Genomic DNA, 17,837 nt, shown 5'->3' on the forward strand with positions numbered 1-17,837 from the left:
CTCGAAATTGCGTGGTTTTCCTTTTACCTCGTCGGTCGGCCATTTATGCGAGTCAAATTTTTGACTCCCATAAATGGCCGACCGTGTTAGTTTGCAAAGTAAAAGGAAAACCACGCAATTTCGAGGCAAATTTGTGTGGATCATTGTATTCTACTTTTAAATCATCTTTATAACCATATGTATTTTGTAACAAACGGTTACAAACGCTTTTCAAAGACCAACTCGACCGATCCAGGGCAACGTGTTCCTTTAAAAGAGAAAGGTTCTACAATATAAAACGAAAGTCAAGACAGCACCTGGTTTTACAGGGCCCAATTTCATAGCGCTGCTTAACGGTAGGAAAATTTGCGAGCTTACTGTAGCAGACAAATTTGCTTAAGCCTTAGCGTATTTCACAGGTAAACGGAAAAATTGGGCGGCCATATTGCGTGCTTACTGTGGATTTGCATTATGACGTCATTTATTTCCGTGTGGTAAGCACCTGAAGATTAGCATGCCTTTTCGTTTGCTTACGGTTAGCAGCGCTATGAATGGAAATCGCACAGTAAGCACAAAATCGGCCGCGAAATAGGGCCCAGATCTGTTGACTTTATTCTTTCTCGAGAAATAGTTCTTAATTTCACCACACACATGATCTAATTTTCTAGAGTTTGAAAACAATATTTTAACCTTTGTAAAAGTAAAGAACACTTTGTGACGAAAAGGGGCAAATATAACTCAAAATCATTAAAGATATAAACCGATAATTATTGTTACAATTAAAGATAAATTACAGTAAACTGCTTTAAGAGGTTTTACTTATTTGGTTTTACCTCAAAACAGGACTTTTAATAAACATTATCTATATATTTTACAGTTCATAAACATCTTCCTGAATACTGATCCTTACCACACAAAAGAGTATGACACTCTTTACCATACTATTACCAACAAATGCTTTGGTTTTAATAATTGGCACAAACATTTACCCGACTGACTTTATTTTGATTAAAACCAAATCATATACATATAAGTTCCCCTATACACTCCCGTGACAAAGTTGACCGGGATTATGAGTCGAATGGGACTGACCAATTTTGGGGTCAGTATCCAATAGAATCTGTGTCCTTATGACTAAAAAATGTGCTGAACTGACGCAGCTTCTTAGTACAAATTGGTCAGGCCCAATGGACCAGGAGTCTGTGTCAATTCTTACCCGAGTTCTTATAGTTTAAGAAAACTCAAGACTTTACGATACTTTTTACGTCAAATGCCTTTTATGAAGATTGGGCCAAGACTTAATTGAAATAGAGCATGGTGGTTATTCTCTGACAATTCGTCATGATAATTTTCATCATAGTTCCGTTCAAAGTTTTGATCCTTTTTCTAATAGTCCTCTTCGTAGTTTTCGTCGTAATTTTCGTCGTAATTTTCGTCGTAATTTCCGTCGTAATTTTCGTCATAATTCTCGTCATAATTCTCATCATAGTTCTCGTCATACTCCCCATATTCGTCATCATAACCTTCTTCATACTCCCCATTATCATCTTGATACCCTTCATTTGTTTCCCCGTATCCCCCCTCCGGAGACAACCTATCCCCAAGATCTGATTTCTCCCTCCCATCTGCCGATCTCCTTCCAGGGGTGCTTAGCTTCCTTATCTCTTTCTCCTCCTCCTCTGGATCATCAATGGACCCTGGTATGCTCATCCTCTTCGGTTTCGGTAAGAGATTATCAACATCACCTTTCTTCCCACCTCCTCCTCCGTAACCAGTAATCATATTAGCATAGGTTGTATTACCGTAGCCACCTTTGCCCTTAATCTTGATCGGAAACTCCCCCATGACGTCTTCTCCACGGAGCCCGTCTGCGGAGTTCCTGCCGTGGCTTGCGCCGTCTCCGGTCCGCCGTGGACTGAGGCGTCCAGCCCGGGGAGTATTCTTGCCTGGTTGGAGACTGTTCCCGGTGTAGTGGGAGTCCTCGTAGTTTATATCACCCATTGATAATGCACTCTGTGCAGAAATGTGAAGTAAAAAGAAGTCTTCATAACAAAACAAATTGAACATTCGGTTTAAATAGTTTTTACATAGAAAGAGATAACACATAATGTGGTGGATATACAATAAGACGAACAGATAATGTTTAGTTGGAAAGCATTTACAAAAAACGCACTGCTATACCTAAAAGGTGTTTGTTTCCTAATAAGATTTGTTTAAAGGCAGTGGACACTATTGGTAATTACCCAAATAATTATTAGCATAAAACCTCACTTGGTAACGAGTAATGGGGAGAGGTTGACAGTATAAAACATTGTGAGAAACGGCTCCCTCTGAAGTCCCATAGTTTTCGAGAAAGAAGTAATTTTCCACGAATTTGATTTTTAGAGTTTAGAATTTGAGGTCTCGAAATCAAGCATCTGAAAGCACACAACTTCGTGTGACAAGGTTTTTTTTTCTTTCTTTCATAGTTATCTCGCAACTCCAACGACCAATCGAGCTCAAATTTTCACAGGTTTGTTATTTTATGCATATTATGATATACACCAAGTAAGAAGACTGGTCTTTGACAAATACCAATAGTGTTCACTGTATTTAAGGACTTTAGGTAGAATAAGGCCAAAGTTATTAAGGGAAATATAAAAACTTGGTCTGGAACACAGGTTTGACATAGAATGACAAAACACACATAAGACGAACAAGTAATCTTTTATTTCATTGAAAAAAAAAACATGTTTGTTTCCTAGTTCATACATGGAGTTTGAAAAGCCTTCACAATTATTTCTAAACAAGGAATTTGAGTGTAAGCTTACCCGACTAGTGCCTGGACGCGATGAATACTCAGAATAGATGTCCCTATCATCGTCGTCGTCATAGTCTTCAAGTGTCATCACTGTGTGACAACAAGACATCGTCGTTAATTTTAGGAATCTTGTATGTTGCTAACATATTTTATTTTGTTGTATACAAAGACAGGGAAATTGTGAAGAAGATATATGAAAGGACACGTCAATGACATTAAGAAAGATAAGAATAAATCATAAATAACAGTAAACTAGAGAGTACAAACATGCAATAATTAATTATTTTAAGATAGTGTTGGCTCTGAAAAGAGCCGCCTTGGCATCGACGTTTCGAATTGTATTCTCTGCTCGTCTTCAGGAGAAGACGAGCAGAGTTTGTTATTCAAGTTTGTAATCAATTACAGACCATCAGGATAGTACTTACTTATCCTCATCTTCGATTTCTTCTCCGGTTTGTTATCGAGGTCCTGTGAAATCAATCAAAACAGGGATTTATGAGAATGCAATGATAGGCGAGTCTATGGATGGAAAACTGGTAAAAGGACGTCTGATGTATGACACTCTTTTATGGCTTTTGCAATGAATTCGATGATCTAATCTATGGAGAGTGCGCGCCTGTGTAGAGTTTATAGCTCCATGTTCACCAACACCACTGCATTGAACATCTGAGCTTGCTTTGATAATGAAAACACACCAGCTCCTTTAACTATTTTTACAATAAGTTTATATCATCTTTCCCATCTTGGAATTACAATCAATCTTACCCATCCATATTCATCCTCGTCGTCTTTAGGTATCTCTGGTGGTGGATCCCTCTTCAAATTCCAGGCCACTTTAATCTAGAAGGAGTATTAACAAACCAACTCCAATAATTAAAGTATTCGCTATATTGTTTTAAAAAACGCATTAAATTCTCTTGACATAGTTAATCCATCAACTGATAACATCAAATATCAAACTTACCTCAGAGTTAAGCTTCTGCGCTAATATTATCACCAATCCCTGGGAATGAGAAAAGAAGAGAACTTTAGACATTATTCGTGATATCACAAAAGTGGCAAAATATAAAATGAGATATAAATATGTCTCATCGTTGGCAGGGTTTTGTTGTTCGTATCTTTCGATAACAGTTAATATGTCGCAGTATAGCCTGGAATGGCTTCTGTTCAATTTGAATTTATTGTAAAAATTTCTACGAATGGTTGGTTAATAATTGAGCATTATGTGAGGAACCTCAAATTTGATTCAGATATTACTGATTTAATAAAGAATCCAAATAAAATCATGATTGTGCTGAAAATAGTTAATTACCAATTTCAAATGTCAATATTTTGATAATTGAATCACTAACCTGTACACAAAGTAGCCCACCGAAGGCATATCCCAACATCTCCATTTCAAATGACTTAATGCCACAGAAGATGGTGAGGTCGAAGGATAATAAGATGATTATGTAACACACGCAAACACCCCTGGAAATAAAGAAAAATTACTCAATAAATAAAGCACACACCTAAATAAATAAAAAAAATTATCTCACACAAAAACCAATTAGTTACTTGTTCCCCCTTGAATGTTGTGCTATAATTTTTCGATTTTGATTTGTTGTATTTCAAAACTGTTGTGATTATTCCAGCCCTTCCTTTTACAACCCCTCCTCCTTCTTGGTTTTCGCTCCCTCTCTTTCCACTTGGCTCTCTCTTTCCACTTGGGATCAGTAATCATGATTTGTAGAACGATTCTTCAAACATGATTTTTAGAATGATTCTTCAAAAGTTGGTGTGTTGTGTTGTGTTGTGCTGTGCTGTGTTGTGTTGTGTTGTGTTGTGTTGTGTTGTGTTGTGTTGTGTTGTGTTGTGTTGTGTTGTGTTGTGTTGTGTTGTGTTGTGTTGTGTTGTGTTGTGTTGTGTTGTGCTGTGTTGTGTTGTGTTGTGTTGTCATTTAGCCTTCGAGAACGACTCTGGGTCTGAAACGTCAGCAAATTATCTAAAATGTTCTACACAAGTATTGAAACCAAAAGTCTTTATGAATGTTTAGATCTCCAAGAGAAACTCACTTGATTTTGTTCAACTCATCCTTTTCTCTGACGAAGAGTGCATGTTGATTGGACAGCTTAATGGCCCGCAGTGAGAATAACAACATGAAAATAGTTGCCTGAAATAAGACAAATAAAATGTTCTTAATTATTTGGGCTATAAAGCAGGCATTTGTCAGTTAAATTCCCCCACAAACTTATATGGCCATCTGTGAGCGAGTACAAAGTCAGCGGTTGATTTCAACACACTCTGCCCGACCTATAGGGTTATCTTTAAGACTTAGTACGAGTTAAGTTCCGTAACCATGATACGTAAGGATGCAATAAACCCATCCTAAGTTTGGATGTGTTTCTCGTCTCGAGATTGGATTAACCCTTTAACCCTGCTGTTGGTCATTTTAGAATACGGTATAGAACCCCACTCTTGTAATGGAAAACATAATGAAATAAAACAACCCAGAACTTTCAATGGTGAATGACGATTCAAAGTCTAGCTTTCAAATTAACTGCCTACTCCAGACTTGCTTTACAGTAAATAGAACAAAATGCCAATAAAGACTGTACTCACCGCACTAGTCACAATTGGTGGGTAGAAATATGTAGCATTGATGATCTCATCTGCAGCATTCATCCAACACCTAACAAAAAACCAATCACAGTGCTTAATCAATAAATGTGTCTTTGGCCAACAAAATGAAGTTGTTTCATCAGCAATAAGAAAATAAATAAAATCAAATGAAACTTTCACACTTGATTGTGGGTCTTTCTTTTTAACTGTTTCCTACAAATTAGTAATACGTCGAGAAAAAAAAACCTGTGGTCTCGCCTTTAAGCTAAATGCTTTCATTTTATTCATAAAAATGCATTTTGATCTGCTTGACTAGGGTTTGGATACTTGTTCATTTAGTAAAACAGGTAAAGATGACAAATATTGATAAATTAACCTACCTTGTTCCCAAGCCGTATACCGACCATTTCCAACCACCAATCCCGCCAACTATTGCAACCGGTAAACCTGTAAAGGCAAATATTGAAAAGTCGTTTATGTTTGATGTTATTTTATTGTAAACCAAATTACTCTGTGACTTCATGGTGATGTATTTTGAAAAAAAAAAAAAAAGTTTGTATTGGGTTGAATTAAAATTGAAATTGATCCATAGCAAGGATCGCACTTTTATATTTTTCTCCAGAAGACGATCAGGGCACACCGATCGAAACGTCGAGTTAAAACCAACGGTTCTTTTCAGACCCACCCAAACTTCTTAGAGATAAGTAGGATTTGAAACTTTGCATGGTGGAAATACGATATAGAAAAGGTTTGCGGTAACACCACGTAATGGCTATCTCTAATGAGTTTGGGTGGTTCTGAAAAGAATCGTTGGTTTAAACTCGACGTGTCGATCAGTATGCTCTGATCGTCTTCTGAAGAAAGCTGGACTCTGATGCTGCATGCTGCTTAAGTACTGTGGAGGTGGATCAGCTTGGTGATGCACGAAGGCGGGAAATAGAGGCGGGAGTCATTACATGGTGTACCGCAAAACCTTCCATATCGTATTCCCACCGTGCAAAGTTACTTACCCCAGCCAGCCAGAATACAATGCCACATCTGCACCTCTCCCTTCGTGAAGTCTGTCACCCTGGTGAACAGCAACATCCCAATAACGAAGAGCCAGAATGAGGAAGAGAGGATGAAGAAATGGGATGCCAGACCAAAACCCATACAGGCCCACTAGATTCGTCAAATAAAGACATAAATAAACATCTGTTATATTATTGCGATTATAATTGATTATCAAAAAACTGGAGAGGTACTTAAAGAGGCTGGCTCATTTTCGGAGGCTTTATAGTGTGTGTGTGAATATTACACATGGCAGGGTGTACTTTCGGTGAGCACTCCATCAGTTGAAGGCGTTGGACACTATTGGTAATTACTAAAAAAAAATAGTTAATAGCATAAAACCTTACTTGGTAACCAGTAATGGGGAGAGGTTGATAATATAGAACATTGTGAGCAACGGCTCCCTCTGAAGTAACGTGATTTTCGAGAAAGTATAAATTTTTCCACGAATATGATCTCGAGACCTCAGAGTTAGATTTTGAGGTCTCGAAATCAAGCATCTGAAAACACATGTGACTACGTGTGACAATGTTGTTTTTTCTCTTCATTATTATCTCGCAACTTCGACGACCAATAATATTGAGCTCAAATGTTCACAGGCTTGTTATTATGCATAGATTGGATACACCAAGTGGAAAGACTGGTCTTTGACAATAACCAATAGTGTCCACTGTCTTTAAATACCATAAATACCTAGTAAGGAGCACTAAAAAGCTGCTTATTTATAATTAATTTGTTATAAACGACCTCTGTGAGATAATGTAATCTTTAAGACAGATGTAATTTTCAACCCCCCAAAAAATCTGAGAAAAGCTTCAGGCGTGATTCATGATTCCTTTTGACAGGCATCTGAAATCACACGTGCAAAAACAGGGTTGGTGTTTTTCTGTCTTTTTTGGCAACTTTTTGCAAAGACCATTGAGCCTAGATTCCCACAGGTTTGTTATTTGCCTGTTGTGGTAGTGAGGATAATTTATTCGGGCAATCACATTTACAAGCACATGTACATACATTACAAATATTTAAGAAAACAAAGTAAAACAACGGTGGGGTGCACAGGAGAGCATAAAAGTAAAAAAATAAATAACTATCGCCAAAGGCGTATGTCTCCTAGATATGTCTTTGACTAGAAGTATACACTGCCTTTAACCATAATTGCTTCGTCAAGTTGGGGAGGCATTGCTTGGTGCTCTACGATGCAGTCAGGCTTCTAATGGATGATCACCTAATAAGCTTTAATCTCTATGGACTGTGAAAGGGGTAACCCTGTTTCAGCCCAAGGAGCCGGTGACAACGGCCCCTGACAAAAATTGAATTGTAGCCCACACCTTGAAGTGGCCTTCAGGCCTTGTGTGTCTGGCGACTTACATAACAAAAAACTGAATGAGACTCTACTTTACCTCGTTGATTTCTGCCAAGTTAGTTGTACTGTACAACAACATCAGTATCAAGTAGCTGAAGATGAAGCTTATCTGAGCCACTCGACGCCGTGTATTGAGGGTACTGGTCAAAACAAAAATAATAAAGCGTTAAATTTGTCTATTCCGATCGAAATTAGAAAGAAAGGTGTCTACTACGTTTATGATTGTTTAATATATTAATAGATAATTAAGAGAAGTTTATAAAGCAATAGCAATAGTTTATAAAGCAATTGTTTAAAAACAATAGCAGAAAAAAATCAGCTGGACTGGACCAGGCAAAATTTATACAAAGCAAAGTGTTACACAGTAAAAAATAATTTAATAATCTAGATAATACAGAAAGCTTTAAAAAGTAAAAAAAGTTTAACCACCAGCTTGCAAAGGTGAGACACAAAAGTTAATAACAATGTAAAAGTAATAAATACTGATAAAAAATGGACAATAGAAAACAACAGTTTTATTTTACATTGTTAAAATTCTGTACAATAACGACAATAGGGGTTAGGGTTAGGGTTTCCTTTAGGAATTCACTTAAACTTACCCAAGATACACGAAGAGTACGAGGACCATGATGAGTGGAATAGCTGAAACGCCCCCACCGATGGTTATCATCCAGGTATGGGCGATGAAGTTCCAATTGGTCTCCTGAAAGAACAACAGAGTACAAGTTGTTACTCTCAAGACAACTATGTATCAAGTGATTTAAGACATTGGACACTATTGGTAATTGTCAGACTAGTCTTCACAGCTAGTGTATTTCAACATATGCATAAAGTAACAGATAATCATGAGTGAAAGAAAAAAAAACACCCTTGTCGCACCATGGTCACATGAAGTTGTATGCTTTCAGATGCTTGATTTCGAGACCTCAAGTTCTAAATCTGAGGTCTCGAAATCAAATTCGTGGGGTATCGAAAACTACGTCAGTCCAGAGGGAGCTGTTTCTCGAATGTTTTATACTATCAACCTCTCCCCATTACTCGTAATCAAGAAAGGTTTTATGATAGTAATTATTTTGAGTAATTACCAATAGTGTCCACTGCCTCCAAAAGATGAATAGTTATTAGTGATCTAAAATAAAACTAATTTGTTAACAAGTATTTTCACCAAGATTGACTTGGAAAGGATCTCCACAAATCATTTTTAACAAAGATGTGCTGGAGGATGAACTATCTCTATAATGCGCAATCGGAGAGGAAGTAGTTGTTGTCATGTAGACGGTGTCACCGTTAACACTTACTACAAGCATGGAGGCTTGCTATATACAAAGTAGGCTACATTACAATGATATTTGGTAGCAACTATATCGATTACATGTATCGGTAATACTTACCACTCGTTCATAATCAATCACTAATAATCCAAAGTTCGTGGTGTGGTTGCACATACAGACAGTGGTGTATAAGTTAGAACTACTCTCGACCAACCAACATCCTTCGCTGTTCCAAACACCGCCATCACCCTCGCTGGAAAAAAACCACAAATGATTTTAAATGTAGTGCTTTTATATGAGTGCAGGTAGTGTTATCTAACATGGATAACATGGCCCCTGTAGGCAGGGTCAGTGGAGGTGAGGTCTGGAAACTCGAATTGTGCTTTCCCTTGATCAACCACATCATTTATTTAGCAAATAATATGGGCAAAGTTCTGACATGCGTCTTATAAAGAGTACCCTTCCAAATTTGTTTGTCTGTACTGAAACATTTGACACGGTAATATTACAATTTTCGACATCAGCACCTACGTTCGTGATGCTGAAAACCACACTTGGTTGGTACAAAAATATCCTGCTCAGAATAATAAAATTAAACCAACTGAAGGTAAAAAGTCTGGGTGAAAAAATGTCTCTTTCTTTGAAACTATTTTACTTCTAAGAGAGTCCTTTCGAACAAATGTTATCACATGAACAGATCTACAATGCTCTTTACCAGGGAAAACTTTTAGTTATTAACTTATGAAGTAACTAGCGGAAGTAGCGGTCCAGTCTTTTTTCTATACCATCCGCCCTGGTAATAATTAAAAAGCAGGACAGTTCTTTTCAGAACTGAGCAGTCTCCCAAACCTCCGATTATCTACTCCGCGACAGTAGAATAAAGCAAGACAATTCTCTAAGAACAAACTCTACCTGACAAGAAGATACACACATTGTGTTACCGCAAACCAAATATACATTGATACCTCACCATGCAATGCCTCAAATCCTATATAACTACCGGAAGTAAATCATGCCTTTTAAACAATTTAAAAAAATGAGATTACTTACAATTGTGTGTAATCCCAGTAAACACAAACTGCTTCTTGATGACTCTCAATCTGCCAAGGGAGAAATATACAGGTCTCATTTAAACACATTTGAAAAAACAAAATTAGGTAAAACCTTAAGTGAGGGCTGAGGCTGAGGGCAGATGCTTTTATTTTATTTCAATGCTATTTATACAGGGGATCAGCGGCCGATTTCACGAAAAGCTAGGATTAATCCTATCTGGAGTTAAGTTAGTTTCAATGCATCCTACGTCTTCGGATAGGGAACTTAACTCGGTTTACATCCTAATATTAATCCTTAGTTAGGATGAGTTTGGTTAAATCGACGGCAGGTCCTGAAGAGAGTTTTGTTGTTGTCTTTTAGGAATTAACAATATAATTTTCACTCAAAGGCCTACACTTTTTGCACAAAATTGTACATTCATACAGACCTACCCAGATCTAACCCAAAGTGGAGTTCTATAAATTTGATGACACTATAAAAAAATCAGTAAATATTGTGTTTACCACTTCATCGTGATACAGTCGATACGTCAGAGGAACTGATGTCGTGCTCAAATCCGATTCTTTAACGACTGAGAGTGAGACTACGTCAAGAGACAGCACACGTGGTCTGACGGTACCATTGCTACATGAGGCAAAACAAAACGAAATCATGAACCTTTAAACGGCATTTATTCAATAACTAAATTTTTGGGGGCAATTAAACTGCACAAACGGGGTGTTTAAATTAATACCTTTGGTGCTGTCATTCATATTCCAAGAATTTACTCATTTCTTCCCAACAATATGACGACGGTGATTTGCAGTGCGTTTTTATTAAACATCGATCATGGTGGCGCTTACAAAGCAGTCACGGGCAGTGTTTTGAGTGGTCATAATCATTTACAAAAAAATAACCTGTGAAAGTTTGGACTTTATCAGTCAGGGGCAATTAGTGAAAAACCATGCACAACTTTCAGCGTTCTTTCCTTAATTTTTGTTACAATCTAAATTAGCTTTTGCGAAAACAAAATCAGACGCAGCTTTGTCGAATTATACTTCATTTTAGAAGGAAATATATTACATAGCAAAAATGAACTTCAGAATCAGTTAAATACATGCATTTCGGATATTTTCTTTCTAACATAATATTTAAATGCGACAACTCTTTCAAAAACGCATAATTATTTCAGATTTTAAAACTTACTTCCTTTCAAGTATATCAGCCACTGCAGACGAACCAGTCTTGTTAGTTCCCATGATGTCACTAATGTTACGATAGCGAACACCAACCATCGTCACTACATCAGTAGCTGAGATAAAAACAAAGAAGACAAACTTAAATAAGTATAAACAAATAACTGACATTGCAAACAGGCAGAAACTATAAATTAAGAGTAAACTTGCATTACAACCATGTGTAACTCTTTGGTGTGGGTGTTGGCTCTGAAAAGAACCGGTGTGGTATCGACGTTTCGAACAGTGTACTCTGCTCGTCTTCAGGAGAATAATAAATTCATTTTGTAAACTTATGGTCTGTCATCGAGACATTGATATGATCACAAAACAACAACACAATATAAAAAATGAATTAGCTGTTTCAACTGTTTACCAACCAGAGGGACATCTTGTCAAAATCAGACCACTATTTATTTCGTTATAAAGTTATAAAAAATAATACATTTGATATGCTGTATTTATCAACAGTAACTGGCATTTGTAAGTTCGTGTAAGTTCTTATAAGTTGTTTTGCCATGAATAAAATAACACTTTAACCGATACATTTTAGTTGAACATGCATTATGAAGTACTGTGTAGTAGTAGGAACTTACTTTTTCGAAACTAGTTAAAACAAATTATTTACCTTCCAATTCCACTGTCTCCATATAATTTGATGGTAAAGATATTCCTTCATTCTTGTCGAACTCGAAATATTTATCAACTCCAAGAAACTCACTCCATGGTTTCTTCTCAAGATTATATTCTTAAAATAAAAATGATTGATCAAATATAAAGAGTAGTTACTTTTTGATGATTAAAGTAGCTAGCTATCCAAACGTAATTGGTTGAATTTTGTCAAAAGATTCCATAAAAGTAAACATTACCGCAATAATAGCCTACAAGCCGAGTTCCATCATGGACAAGGGAGGAATTTTAAGGTTAAGATCTTCTAGAAAACCCTCGGAAACTTATTCGAGGCAGAAACCAAATCCACAAAGTGCTTCTGGCGAGATTGGAACCATGGTTCTATGGTAGCAATATATCAAGGCCTTCGTGGTTGGACATCTGCAAAGAGCCGCTATCCAAAGCGACTGGAAGGGGAGACCACACAGCGGGGCTTGGTACGTGGTCTCTCCTTTCAGTCGCTTGTAATAGCAGCTCTATGAAGCTATTCAAGACACGGAGGCCTTGAGAAAAGGCTACGGACCAATGTAGGTGGAAGGCGAGGAAAGATACTACTACTACGCCAATCTGACAACCCCAAAGTTCCAGGCCGAAGAAACACTTCAATTACAATTCAAAACTAAAATTACCCTATTCACCTATAGATGAGAACACGTGGTGTTGGAGCGATTAGCTAGAAAGCCAAGTATATTCGAATGTGTTAGGAATAACTACAAATTATTCTCGAATTGTCATATGAGACAACTAAATGGTAACTTACCGATATTTTTAATGTTACTAAAAACGGTAGCTGGTGACTCCAGCGTGTTCGATAGCAACAATGTGAGGACATCCATGGTGTTAGCAATGCTTGAGAATGCCGGAGTTGCCTTCAAGGGAAACAATATATATTTAAAATAATTATACACTGTAATCTGAATATTATCCGAATTATAACCAGTGAAAATTTTAGCTCCATTGGTCTTCGAAGTTGCGAGATAATAATGCAAGAAAAAACACCCTTGTCACACGAAGTTGTGTGCTTTCAGATGCTTGATTTCGAGACCCCAAAATCTAATTCTGAGGTTTAGAAATCAAATTCGTTGAAAATTACTTCTTTCTCAAAAACTACGTTACTTCTGAGGGGGCCGTTTCTTACAATGTTTTATATCATCAATAGCTCCCCTTTGCTCGTTACCAAGGGTTTTATGCTAATAATTATTTTGAGTAAATACCAATAGTGTCCACAGAATTTCAGACCGGCTCTTTTTACGAGCCAACAAATGGCATCTTATTACAAAATCGACAAGTATTAACACTTCATGTGTACTGGATTGCTTGAGTTGCCTGCGCGTACCAACTTCCAAACACGAAGCAATGACCCGTGCCACGGGTAAACCATCAGGCTATCTAATGGCAATACACTTATTGAAGCTAAAAGTATCGGTCTCAAATCGATAAAACTTAGCAATTAATTTAGGAAGAACAATACAAAACAAACTACCAACGTCTGTAGACACCCTTAACAATATTATGGTCAGTAATAATTATACACATTTAAAGTGTGCAACCCAGCACTAGAATAAAGAACCAGTGTTAAGCTATGTTACTGACTACACTCTATTTACGTGTAAATATAGTCCTAACAATGAGGCAGAATTCCAGATATAATTTACATTAGCTTACCTTCCTGATCACCATCCAGGCCTCGTGATAAGATGGATCGATAAGTGTATCACAAACCTCAATAGCATACTGAAAAACACAAAATCAACGTCATAAAGTTACAGAAGAAATTCCAATAACCATTTGAAACTGTTTACTATGACCAATTAAACATTTTGTGGTAATTATTATACCCATTGTATGGTTTTCTTCGATCAGATTGGGTAGAAAAATGGTGGTCGGTCATTGCATCTTTACCGACCTTTAGAATGTTCCGAAAACAACACATTAATTCAGTATACTACAATATGCGGTTACTGCAGCTAAAAACAACTACTTGTCAAGCCAGAAGAAAGGAATGTTAAATATATTGGGTACATTATTAACACCGATGTCAAACACAAAGATGTTTCAAAACCCATTTCAAAACCCATTTCAAAGAATAACTGAACTTGCGAGTTTAACACTATATGCTGCTGAGAGAACACCTTCCACTTTAGGGACAAATGTGTGTATCCGAGCTCCCGTTGAGATAAGAAGGTCGCTTGTATATTAAACATACCTTAAAACTTTAGGTCTACCTCCATTAGAAAACAAAGATAGTGCTAATATATATTGACAGCGAAATTGTGAAGGTAAACTAGTAGTTCGAATACAAAGGAAAAATAACAGTTGTAGACTTACAGTTGCCACCCCATTCAGTTCACCAAAATCAGTAAAATCTGCATCATTGGCAATGGTCTGCTTGAACAAGGCGCTGGTTAAATCTTCAAGGTAGATCAGCGTGCAGAGGACTTCCCTCGGGCCGGGAATAACGCCATCTTCTCCCATTACATCCAGCATGGCCGACATGGTAAGGATAGCCTGATCGAGGCTGCCATATGCCGGTCGGTCATCCGGACTAAGAATGTAGGTGTCGTTGTAATAGATGAAAAGCAGCTCATCCTGTCGACAAGAAAGAGGAACAAAGTGACCACAGTGGTCCAATTTCATAGAGCTGCTTAAAAAAAAATGCTAAAACATATTTTGCTAAACAACAACAAGCAGTATACCAGTCACAGATGCTACATATGGGATGGTATTTCAGCTGGTAACCTATTTCTGGTAAGCATAACTTTGTTGTGCTTAACTATTTTTTGTGCTTTATGAAATTGTGCCCAGCTTCGGGTCAACATGTAACCGGCAAATTCAATTGCTTTGATGATGTGTTCACCCATATCGCAAAATAGCTCATAGTCGCTTTTTGAAAGAAAGAGGGACAACACGGGAAGAACCAAATCACATGTGATTTTGTCCAGCAATAGTTCACCGTAAGAATGGCCATTGGGAACGGAGAAGCCCTTGAGAAGCAAACAATGAACCTACCTCAAGCTGCCAGTTATCGTACTCAGTTATAAATTCCATTATGGTGGCGTTGAACGAGGGTGACTTTATTTCCATAAGTGCCCAGAGTAGAATTTCTCTCTTCGTGGGTGGGGCCGTGGGAGTAGGGGCGAGGGTCGAGTTGTCTACTTCTTCGGCTACGGTAACCGTGATGTTATCGGATACAACTGCACTATCGGTAGTCACCTGTCCCTGAATTAGAGTACCTGTTAAATTCAAAATAAAATAATTGTTAAAGGGGAGACATAGGTTTGGTAATTACTCTTCAAAGCCATTATACACTTTCGGCACATAGTTTTTTTCTTTTTTTTTTTTGAATTCACAGATTTACAAATAATTTACGGGGTTTACAGAAGGTAATGCTGAAAGACTTCTCTTGAAATATTATTTCATGAAATGCTTTACATTTTGAGAAAACATTAAAACAACTTCAATTCTCGATAGCGAGAATTACGGATTTATATAAACACATGTCATGACACGGCGGAACGCGCGGAAACAAGAGTGGGTTTTCCCGTTATTTTAACCCGACTCCGATGACCGATTGAGCCTTAATTTCCACAGGTTTGTCAATTTATATATAAGTTGTGATACACGAAGTGTGGGACTTGGACAATACTGTTTACTGAAAGTGTATAATGGCTTTAAAGAAAAACATCCTTCTGAAACGAAATTATCACAAGTTACTTTTATTGTATACAACTATAACATGTACGATTTTAACAATCGAACGGTTCCATAAACCAAAGAGTGTTCGTTACTTTGCCCTATTAACTCTCGTTATTCATCAATGAGGAGCTTTGGTCAGGCCCCATGGAGCCGGCTTCTGAACCAGTTCCGACGCGGGAGTTTTTTAGAGTGTAAATCAAAGACTATTTTTTTTTACCTGATAGGAGACATAACGACGACAAAACTGCTACCAAATGGTATATCTGAAAAAGAAGAAACATTCGCTTAAGTTCATAAGGAATCAAAACAAAATAAAATGCACTGCTGTTGATTTAAACAGATAATATTGTCCAAATTTAACGTTACATAAAACTAAACCCTATCATTTAATCAATTCGGTGTTGTGGAGCAAAGAACTCTCACTGAAGTAAAGCGAACTTCATTACTACAAAGGACCCTGTGTAAAAAAGACAAGTAAAGATCAGTGATGACGGCATCGTTACGCCACAAAAAGGCAAACACAAAAGGTCAACTCTGCTCGGCACCATCAACCATAAATCTTACCACAATAGTTTTGCCTACATTCTAGCTGATTTGTTTTCTGTTCTTTTTTCTTAAAAAATAATTTAAAAAAAATTATCAACATGTATACATGTTTTGCAAACCTGTTTTGCAGACTAAATATCCTGTTAATATGTCTATATTCATCTTGGAATTCAACTTTATTCGGTTTCTCGTATTAACAAAAATTACTCTCTTGAATACAAATTATATTTATTTAATTTTGGGTAAAGTCAGGTCAGTTATAATCGTCTAAGATTCATTTTTTTTCTTCCTTTTGTCATTCGAAATAATTAACTCACCGTTCTTAATCCATCATGGCGACAATGACAAACCTCCATCTTGCCAAAATAGAAACCTCCTCAAAAATAACGTCCTCTAAGTCCGAAATGGCTCCATAAATGTCATTTTCCTTATAGTATTGACATCTACAAAACGGCAACTACATTGTGGTTTAGTGGTGCCCGAAACAATTCTGATTATTTTCCGGAGAAAGTTAGCTCCAAGAAGCTTATTTTTGTTGAACAAGATCACAGAAGGTGGTTTGTCTTCATCTTGTTACTCAAACTAATAAGACTGTTATATGTTTGTCACAAAGTACAATTATCGATCGAGACAATGTAGGCCTCTGGTTGCCACAACCCAGAAGGGCAAATTGTACAACCCTAACAAGGGGAACATGGCGGGCCGCTAAAACCCAATCCATAGAGATTAGGGGATCATAAAAGAAAAGGGACAAAGGATCGATTTGGAATTACTCATTCATGAGATAGAAATAGTTTGTGGTTAGAAAGGCTATAATTATTCACGTCTCTTCTGTGAGCCTATTTGTAGCAACGTTAGGATACCGTGTTTGGGATATTTAACACAATTTGTCGGGTTTACGATTGTTATGTGTTCGTTTTGACGTTGTTTATTGGGATTGCAGAAACTCATTTGAACTCAATGTAGGAATGCAAAGCGCGTGGATGTGCTTCAACAGCGTAGATAGAGACGAAAACCCATGGTTTAAATAGCTGAAGTTGCAACACCACAGTGGTTTGATGGTTTGATAAACATTTTAAGGCACTGGGGTGGTCCTAAGTTAGGACCAGTAACTCATCCTAACTCAGGACTGGTCCTATCTCTTAGCATTGCCTAGGACTAATACTAAGTTAGGACTATCTTTGTGAAATCCACCCCTGGGGTGGATTTCACAAAGAGTTAGGACTAGTCTTATCTCGACATAGGACCAGTTACTCGTCCTAACTTAGGACTATCAATGCAATTTGTATATCTCCTAGGACTAGTCCTAAGTTAGGACTTAGAACATGAGCATACATTAACAAACCTGTGAAAATTTGAACTGAATTGGTTGTCAAAGTTGCGAGAGAATAATGGAAGAAAAAGCACAGAACCTCAGCTTTGATCTCGAATTCAAATAAAATATTATTTTTAGTGAGAAATATTTTTTCCTAAAAACTACGCTACTTCAGAGGGAGCCGTTCCTCACAATCACAATGCTATCCTAACAATGCTATCAGCAGCTCTCAATTGCTCGTTACCAAGTACGCTGTTATCCTAATATTATTAATATT

The 17,837-nt window shown here is 37.2% G+C and overlaps 1 protein-coding gene across 1 annotated transcript; it reads right to left on the reverse strand.

Moving 5' to 3' along the window:
- Positions 1 to 204: 204 nt before the first annotated feature.
- Positions 205 to 16,804, reverse strand: LOC139934908 (adhesion G-protein coupled receptor D1-like). Its single transcript, XM_071929328.1, has 23 exons — positions 16,563 to 16,804; positions 15,917 to 15,962; positions 15,013 to 15,236; positions 14,332 to 14,592; positions 13,669 to 13,737; positions 12,764 to 12,872; positions 11,963 to 12,082; positions 11,306 to 11,411; positions 10,624 to 10,744; positions 10,118 to 10,167; positions 9,188 to 9,320; positions 8,396 to 8,499; positions 7,834 to 7,936; positions 6,394 to 6,544; positions 5,764 to 5,830; positions 5,384 to 5,453; positions 4,837 to 4,934; positions 4,132 to 4,252; positions 3,744 to 3,782; positions 3,545 to 3,619; positions 3,205 to 3,247; positions 2,790 to 2,869; positions 205 to 1,992 (listed from the first exon to the last, which is right to left on the reverse strand). The coding sequence occupies exons 1-23, from the start codon at positions 16,599 to 16,601 to the stop codon at positions 1,366 to 1,368; spliced, it is 2,856 nt and encodes a 951-aa protein (XP_071785429.1). The 5' UTR covers positions 16,602 to 16,804; the 3' UTR covers positions 205 to 1,365.
- Positions 16,805 to 17,837: the final 1,033 nt, after the last annotated feature.

This window comes from Asterias amurensis, chromosome 3, assembly GCF_032118995.1.
Source record: "Asterias amurensis chromosome 3, ASM3211899v1".
Classification (NCBI taxonomy): Eukaryota; Metazoa; Echinodermata; class Asteroidea; order Forcipulatida; family Asteriidae; genus Asterias; species Asterias amurensis.

What these genes read in the sequence shown, in the direction of transcription:
- LOC139934908 (XM_071929328.1), bottom strand. Translation starts at nt 16,601, where the DNA reads ATGGAGGTTTGTCATTGTCGCCATGATGGATTAAGAACG. An exon ending in GGAGACAGTGGAATTGGAAG is followed by an intron (nt 11,412 to 11,962) that starts GTAAATAATTTG and finishes TTTTTATCTCAG; the next exon opens with CTACTGATGTAGTGACGATG. An exon ending in TACTGGGATTACACACAATT is followed by an intron (nt 9,321 to 10,117) that starts GTAAGTAATCTC and finishes GTTTTTTTCCAG; the next exon opens with CGAGGGTGATGGCGGTGTTT.